The 8,586-nt window shown below is 47.2% G+C and overlaps 1 protein-coding gene and 3 non-coding genes across 5 annotated transcripts in view; 2 read left to right on the top strand and 2 right to left on the bottom strand.

Annotated features, from left to right (window-relative positions):
- Positions 1-210: 210 nt before the first annotated feature.
- The window catches only part of fgd5a (FYVE, RhoGEF and PH domain containing 5a), a 31,794-nt gene continuing 23,418 nt past the window's right edge, over positions 211-8,586 (bottom strand). Inside the window, exons 13-21 of one of the 2 annotated variants that reach the window (XM_035631998.2) lie at positions 6,369-6,452; positions 6,177-6,256; positions 5,924-6,020; positions 5,518-5,655; positions 5,279-5,381; positions 5,022-5,158; positions 3,296-3,397; positions 2,772-2,926; positions 211-1,597 (exon numbers count right to left, since the gene is read on the bottom strand). In XM_035631998.2, coding sequence (XP_035487891.2) covers positions 1,561-1,597; positions 2,772-2,926; positions 3,296-3,397; positions 5,022-5,158; positions 5,279-5,381; positions 5,518-5,655; positions 5,924-6,020; positions 6,177-6,256; positions 6,369-6,452 — 933 coding nt within the window. In that variant the 3' untranslated portion in view covers positions 211-1,560. Of the gene's footprint in view, positions 1,598-2,771; positions 2,927-3,268; positions 3,398-5,021; positions 5,159-5,278; positions 5,382-5,517; positions 5,656-5,923; positions 6,021-6,176; positions 6,257-6,368; positions 6,453-8,586 lie in introns of both variants that reach the window. The other variant, XM_035631996.2, reaches the window with a different exon arrangement.
- Positions 2,516-2,587, top strand: trnae-cuc. Its single transcript has one exon. It is a non-coding gene; the product is annotated as a tRNA-Glu (tRNA).
- Positions 3,644-3,715, top strand: trnae-cuc. The gene has a single exon. It is a non-coding gene; the product is annotated as a tRNA-Glu (tRNA).
- On the bottom strand, positions 4,597-4,668 carry trnae-cuc. Its single transcript has one exon. It is a non-coding gene; the product is annotated as a tRNA-Glu (tRNA).

Raw genomic sequence — 8,586 nt, 5'->3', positions numbered from 1 at the left:
AATCAGAATAATATGAACCGTCCAATAAATTACATGTCAGGATTTAACCAAACATATTGTGAAAATATTCTCAACTAGTGAGCAGCATCTGTCCAAACTGTATTGGAAGGGGGATCATTAGTGTTCATGTTACTGTGTCCAGTTATAGTATATGTTTTTTTGTTAAACGTATAAAAAAGAAGTCATCACACAACGAACGCTCATTAAATGTACGTTTTAAAGGAGTTTATTTTTTTATATGTATCTATATACACAAACATTTACAATGCACTAAATGCAAGAGGTACAATCCATCATAACATCGGTATCGGTAATGGTCCATAAGAAACGGGTAGAAAAGGTGAACGGTCCATGATGAACACTTGTGTGCTTGAGGAGTAATGCCGTCCTGCCGGGGGGCGAAGGATCTGATGCAGTGCGGCTGCAGGTGATAGGTTCGGGTGTGTGGTTCTGTTTGAACTTCAGTGTCTTTCCTTCTGCTGAGGACATGAGCGGCTCAGATGACTAACAACTAAAGTTTATAGGTAGTTTGACTGTGGATTTTGCCCCCCCCCCCCCCCCCCCCCCCCCCCTTTTTTTCCCATAATGTCCCAGTGGTTAAATTTTAATTACATCCAACAGTGTATACAGAATGATAAAGGCATTAATAAAAATGGCACAATAGTATATTCTTATGTTACAGGATGGTAACTGAACTGTTCAAAATACTAGAAGGGTTACAGTATATAAGACTAGATTAAAAAAAAAGAAAAGAAAAAGCAAATGTTATCAAGGTCTCGTCAGAAGACATGACAGTAGTACAGTACTGTGATAACATGAAGACAAATGAGGAGTACAATTTCATTTCAGGCACATTCATCATCGATCGCATATTACACTGCATTCAAACTGGTTGAAATCAACTGGCACTTCAGAACTGTAATGGAACTCAGATACGAAGCATCGTTGAACGTTCTCGTCGGTCTGCGAGTGCTGTCGAGTGGCTGTCATGCCGAGGGTCATTCCATTGCTTTGTAGATCCGATACAAGAGCAAGACTGAGTAAAAATGCCACACGAAATATATAGTACGCACACTATCATGATTAAAATGACCTCTTACTCAGGAACACTGTGTAACACCATTTCTATACAAAATAACTCGTATAATTCACTCTAGTATCTGTATCAGTAGTGTATACTTCACAATATATATTCAGAATACCAAATATATATTCACAATACCAGACATCCCTCGCAAACGGCGGAAGATGTCTTCACTTTTGAGAGCAGTGAAAATATACAGTGGAGCACAGTTTTGTTTTTGATGGGATGTTGGAAACGACGAAAGACGCGATGTTCTCCTGCAGAGCCCGAAAGGGAGCGGCTCGACAATCCAGTGGAAACGCTGGTGAGAGACGCTCCAGGTGCTCACGTTGTCCCGTCGTATTCCACACCGGGTCGGACACGACGGATGCCGACTGATGGTTCGAGTCCAGATGCAGCAGGTAGCTTTGTTGTGCGCCACAGAGGAGTGTTAGCGGTCACACGCAGCAGGGCTTGGACACGTCACTGAGCAGGTGCTATAAAACTGTGGCCTCCTCCAGGGCGTTCACCCACCTGCAACATTAGCAAAATGAAGATTAGACTGAAAGGGGCAATCTAACGTATATATATATATATATATATATATATATATATATATATATATATATATATATATATATATATTTTTTAATGTACAAGTCAGGATATCTCATCCTCTGCGGCTTTCTCCATGGAAACTGCCTTATGAAATCTGGTACACAGCATTAAACACACTTCGTCCAGTGCTTAATTCAGATTACTATAAATTTTAACATAATATATTATCAACAAATTACATTCAACAGTTTTCTTTTCCTCAGTCTTGAGTCTTGTGGTTTGCTCTCCTTTGATATTTTGTCCTCTCTGCCTGTTTTAATTTCCTTCTTTCTCCTTTCTTCCGACTGGAAAGTACTTTGCCATGCACTGTCCCACTGTCTCAGCACTAAAGAACGCATACACCGATAAAATAAACAAGTCAAAATGATAATACACAAAAGCAGGCAAAGACCATGGGAATGAAACACAGCCTTTTCATGTGGCTGCCCTGCAGCGTCTCACACTTGGCATTTGAGTGTTTCAACTATGTCCTTTATCCCACGAGCTGTTAAGTTTTTAAACACGCACAGACATTAGGACGTCCAGCTGGTCTGGACCAAATGTCTACCTTTGTCATTTCAGAGCAGCGTCAAGGGTGCGATGTAAGTGTTGGTTATGTCGGTCGATGCTTGTGTTATGTCGGTGTGTGGAATATGCTCTGCGACTGTTGCTGCAATCCAGCCTCTCCACGGGGACAAATAAAGTGTCTGCCCATCATATACTTTGAATCACAGATGCGGGTCGTGGGGACGAGTTAGGGAAGTGCTCTGTGGAGGCACAACACTGTACACAGGACAGATGATCCTCGACCGGCTGTCAGGAATTCGACAAGTGCCATCACAAGTCATTCACAGGTCCCTGGTGGTCTAGTGGTTAGGATTCGGCGCTCTCACCGCCGCGGCCCGGGTTCGATTCCCGGTCAGGGAACTGGCTTTTCCTAAGCCCTTTACATCAACTGAGTCCCATTTCAGAGGCTTCCCCGATATGGGTGACTGAGCCGACACGGCTGATGGAGGTCACCCGCCTTCATTGGCTGCGTAGTGTGTGACACATGGAACAGTCTGATCTTATGGTCGATTTACATTATATTGTCTACGGTGCTGGTGCTGACCTGCGTGCAGTGGGTAGATCCTCGGCCCTGAAGCTATAGTAGAGGGTTTTCTTGTGGTAGAGATGAAACACATTGCTGCTCTCCTCTCCCTCCGGCCTCTCAGACAGTTTGACGGTGAAGCCCTGCAGAGGTAGACTCTCTGAAGCCACCTTGTCCTGAGGAAGCCAGAATGAAGACATCACACAGGGACAAGTAAAAAAAAACGCCAACGTGGCAGTCAGCGGTTAGATGCGAATAACAAGTATTTTATTTCTTCCAGAAGAAACAAAGAAGTGCAACACAGATGGGCACTCGTCATTAGAAAGGGAGAGAGCACAGAGAATCCCTTTATTAGTCCGAAAAATGTTCTGCCCAGGAGGAAAGGTTGAAACACACGGGTTAAAGTAGGAGGAAGAACAGACGAAGGTTGCTAAGGAAAAGCCCCTGGGATTCTGGTGTGTTGGTGACATGCGTGTGAGTGTCTTGGGGCTGGTGTGGGAGACTCTGTGCCCCCTCACCTCACGGGCTGTGAAGGTGTAGAGCACCTTGTCTTTGAGGAGGAACCACAGCCGCTTCCACTTCCTCTTGCTCTTCTTCCGGCGCTGCAGGCTGCCACTCATGGTGGAGCCCTCCACGCCCAGCGACACCTGATGGAATTTCGGGATATGTTAGACACCGCGAGGAACAGGCAGAGCGCAGGTGGACAAGACACATGGCGTCGGGGATAGGGATGGATCCCCTGAACACGGGGTCCATGGCGTTGGCGTTGAGGAGGGTCTGAAGACGGACAGTGAGCCCTGTTGGCAGCTGCTGTGCACTACAAGTGTCTGCTTGTGAGCCGCTGTCATACATGCTTGACATTCCAACACACAAGCTATCCACCAGACAACAGGTCCCTGGTGGTCTAGTGGTTAGGATTCGGCGCTCTCACCGCCGCGGCCCGGGTTCGATTCCCGGTCAGGGAACTGCCCTTTACTTTCTGAGGAAGACATCCATCGGCCGCATGCGTTAAGGCCTCTAAAGGAGGCAGCCCCCTTTACTGGGACACAGGGTACAGTCAAATTTGCTTCTGAAGTTTCCTAAATCCTGAATTGACCTGGACGTTGGTAAACAAATACAGCAGCTACTTTTTTGTTGTCCATCTTCGGAAATTCGTCGTTTCACTGCGGCAGACGCCAACGTCAAAAACATCCGCCGCCGCCCTGCCGGTGGATTCAATTCCTTGACCTCATGACGTTTTCCATTCAGGTCAAGGAGATGGTGTAGGTGGTATAGGAAAAGGTGTAAAGGAGGATTAATAGGACTTAGGAAAAGCCGACAGCGTTGCTCAAAGAATCCGACTCAACGTACACTATACTGGATATTCTGCAACGCCAGATGTTATTGACGTGCCGTGGTGAAACTACAAATTTCCGAAGATGAACTCCAAAAAAATCGCAGCGGCTCCGTCAGCATGTTTCCGTGTGTTTTACCACCGTGTGACATCAGATGTAAATGATTCATATGCAACGGTAACTTACATGATGATCTGCGCACCTTCTGGGCATATTCATACTCTTCTTCTTCTTCTACTTCCGATTTAATCGGTTATGTCCGTGCGTGCGTGGAGCGTCACGTTCAATATCGCTGCCCGAATGAATTGTGGGTTGTCTATTTAGTGTGTTCCCTATGCTTAAGGAGATAGGAGAGGAAGCATTGAAGCACCTTTCCTAAACATTCAGAGGATCCCAACAGCTCTTGTCACGGCTGCCGATGAAATACTTTTTGGTCATTTCAGGATATAGGAAAATTCCCCAGCAAATTTGACCGTACCCGCAGTTCTTGTGAAGGGCCTAGGAAAAGCTAGTTCCCTGACCGGGAATCGAACCCGGGCCGCGGCGGTGAGAGCGCCGAATCCTAACCACTAGACCACCAGGGAGCTGTCAGGGTCCCATGATGCCACTCGTGGAATTCCTGACAGCAGGTTGAGGATCAACTGTCCCGTGTACAGTCTTGTGCCTCCATAGAGCACTTTCCTAACTCGTCCACACGACCCGCATCTGTGATTCAAAATATATGATAGACAAATACTTTATTTGTCCCCGTAGGGAAGTTGGATTGCAGCAACGATGCCAGAGCATTTTGCCTGTGGTATGCAGATAACTTGCCGATAAATACTAATCTCTAATCAAACGTCACCAACTTTACCGAAAGAGATATCATGACCACATTGACATCCAGAACGAAGGAATCCGCAGAGGCACGGATTATATAAGGGGAAGTGTATTTCACCTGATTGAGAGTGGAGGTGCTCTTCCTGCTCTTCCACAAACTCGGGGGCTGCAGGCTCTGGAAGACAGCAGAGAGGGGACGACTGGCCCGGGGAGTCCGGGGGCTGGAGCTGCCGCACGCCCCCGACGCGCTCCCACCTACGGACACATGCGCAACTTGATACAACATCCAGGACGGAGAAGCACACCAGGACAGTTTTTCTTTCCACAACTCTCGCCACCAGTGAGGCACTCTGAAGGGAAAAAAATAAGATTCACCTCTTTTCCTGAGCTCGGCGTAGCAGTGGTCACAAACTTTGGCCACTCGGTCTTTGAGGTACTTCAGTGGGTATCTGTTCCTGGAACAGGCGCGGCATACCACCTGCATATACAGACAATGTACTCTTTCAGACAAAATCCACTTTCAGATATCATTGTTCTCAACAGCAAGTAAAAGATCTGACACATCGGGGTAAAGACTCGTCACAGACGAAGGGATTACAGTGCTCGTCTCTGACCTTGCCACAGGCGTTGCAGTGGTGTCGTCTCAGCGTGAGGCTGAAGTCCGAGGTGCAGTTCATGCACATCATCACGTGGGAAACTGGCACCAGCACGGGAGCCGCCTCACCGAGGGCCATCCACAACTTCTCCCGCGCCTGTTTGGACAAAGTTGGGATGATGTACAGATGTTTGACATTTACAGACAACGAAAACAAAGCCGTTTTTTTTTTTATCTCTGCATAAAAAAATATACATTGCTAGTTATTGTTAGCTACAGAACAAAGATGGGCATTATCCCTGTTGAGTTATTCAAAAATGATAATTAACACATGAAGGAATTAACCAATCAAAGAAAACTTTTCTTCTCAGACAAAGACCCCCTGCTCTCATGAGGTAATAGCGTTTCATTATTATTTTTCTTACCTCACTGCAGGGTCCACCAAACGTGCAGAGTCCTGCAGCGTGGTCCGCTATGGCTCGACTGAGCGCGTGGAACCAGTCCTCCCTCTCTCCAACCGAGCTGAAGAGACAAGCAGACAGTCGGTCGGTCACACTTGGCGCTTTTGAACGGCCTGAGATTTAACATGTCGGTTTGTGGTTTTGAATACAGCGGCGGCAGAGTCTTCAGAACACATTACTGAGTTCATTTCAGGGATTTGGACTGTCAGATGCTCACCTGGCTGAGAGCGTGATGGTGATGTCAGACACCTCGATTCTGATACAGTTCAGCACATCGTCGAGGACGGGTTTGCTCACCTGTGGTGTGTGTGTTGGGAAGGCAAAACGAATCAGTTCAGACGAAAAACGTGCGGCACAAAGACGACGCTGCGGACGAAGACGAGGCTGTCAGAGGAATGAACAGTGGTACCTTCATTCCAGACAGAGACAGTGTGTTCTTCAGCCTGTACTTCCCATCCTGCTGAGGGTAGGTGTACAACATTATATCGTTCATCTGATGAAGAAGACAGAGAGAGGAGATAAGAGGTAAATTATGTCAGATTTCTGTTATAATAGATGAAGTAATGTGAAATAATCACAGATCTGCGTCCTAAAAAATTAGTGAGACTTCGATTCTGAAAATGTAATGCCCGATGATCACCACAAGGTGGCGGCATTACCTCGAGAGTAATAGCTCAAACTGTAGCCGCCACCTCATTGTTTATTCTTCCGTACATGAGAGCAACTTTCTGGGCCCAACTACTTAGATTATGCTTCCTTTCACAGCATTCACGCATGTATTCATCCTGTCACGACGAAATTCCCATGTATACACACACCCACACACAACAAAACCAAGGCATTACTGTACAGAATGTATTTATTTGCTTGCCAGACTAAAAGTATTGTGGTCCCCTGAACATACCGATGGGCCATTGTGTTACAGAGAAGCATTTCATTTCTTCCCAGACAAAAGAAAAATGACATCATTGGTCGCACCTAATGTGTGCTCTAAACATCCTCTGGGGCCGTAAGGGCAGCATCCAGGAATTCTCCACCCTGCTCCGGGCTCCAGGCCTCCCCCTCGCCCTCCCTGTCTCCTCAGGCTGCGCTGAGAACCAGAACTGGGTGGAACCGCCGGCCACCTTCACCACAACAATATCAACAACACAAACAGCCGCAGTTACGGGGTTCACTGGCCGCCTGGCTGGAGACAAAACAGAGCATGATAGCCAAGCCTGATTCCTGCCTGCGACCTCTGGGCTCGCAGCCACCGCAGTTCGCCTGCTCCGCCCTGCGCTGCTCATTTACTCGAGGATTCCTCCGAAAGAAACCCAACCGAGCGCCAAGTTAACAGACTGCACAAACGACTTTCCCAGATGAGACCCAGCGTACCTTCTTGACCCCTTGCCACCTTGGGCAATTTACTGTTTCAACAGCGGCAGCTTCCCCTGCCTCTTTCATTCACTCCCTCTATCCTCTGGCATCTTTCTAGATCTCCATCCTCCCTCCAATCCCTTCCCTCACTCACTCACTCACTCAACCTTTCTTCTTTGAGCCCAGGCTTGTGACACGGTTGCAGCTTCTCGCTGTCGCTGAGGAGAGTGATGGCATTCATCTGCACCGTTGTTCTGATCCGCTTTCAGTAAAAGCCAATAAATAACAGCCGACACAGTGAAGCCGTCCACTTCAAGAGTGGCCGTATAACCCTGATAGCTTAGAAGTATCAACCGCCGGAGCCTTCCAGCGATCGCTCAGCCGCAATCCTGTTTAGTTGGACTGGAAACGAAATGAAAAAAGAGGATCTTCACCTTTTATTGCAGTAGAATCAACTAGTGTTGGCCCGAATCATAAATGCTGCTCAAGCATAATTCCTTTGAGACAGCACTGATTGTGCATGGAACAATAGAGTGGGTTTCTCTATTTCACGTTAAATGTTTGTGTAGCATCCCCACCCCTCCTCCTCCCAGCATTCTACAGGGTGTCTGGCCTTCACTTTGCTGTCAGCCCCCTCCCAATACACAGGAAGCCGGCATCCAGTGACCCACACCAAACATCCTGTGAGGAAGTGGGGCCCTCGAAAACAAGTCCTGAGAGGGGAGGAGAGGGAGAAGAGCGGAGAGGGAGGCCCTCGCAGCACGGGTGTGGTGCTTGGTGGAGGTCTTTACAGCCTTGGCCTTGTGCCCCCCCCCACCCACCCAACCTCACCTACCTCGGAGACCAACCTCCGCCCAACATTCCCCCTCATTTTTGCAGATCATGCAAGCTTGGTTGTCACCATTGCTTTAATAACATGACAGGTGTTTTCTCCTGCAGTTGATGCAGCAACGATTCAAACCCATGACAAGCCATGGTCAGCCACTACGATGTAAACTTTTGTTCAATCCCAGAGAAAGTTGGGGGGGAACTGAAAGTTTCCAAAATATATGAATTTTGGGCAAAATGCGTATAAAGTGATGCAACAAGACATTTGAGAATGATCATGCCCAAATACGGACTGGGATTTGAATACGTCACTCAGGAGGGTATTATATAGTTCCAATGAAGATTTGAAACAGACTAATACAGAATGGATTGTCAGGAGGACTTGCTTTGTAGCTGAGAGTTACTGTCATTTTAACTGAAACGCTTTATATTTATCATGAATT

This window comes from Scophthalmus maximus, chromosome 6 (assembly GCF_022379125.1).
Source record: "Scophthalmus maximus strain ysfricsl-2021 chromosome 6, ASM2237912v1, whole genome shotgun sequence".
Lineage (NCBI taxonomy): Eukaryota > Metazoa > Chordata > Actinopteri > Pleuronectiformes > Scophthalmidae > Scophthalmus > Scophthalmus maximus.
The sequence above is the reverse complement of the archived record's forward strand: the minus strand, read 5'-3'. Positions and strand labels throughout refer to the sequence as shown.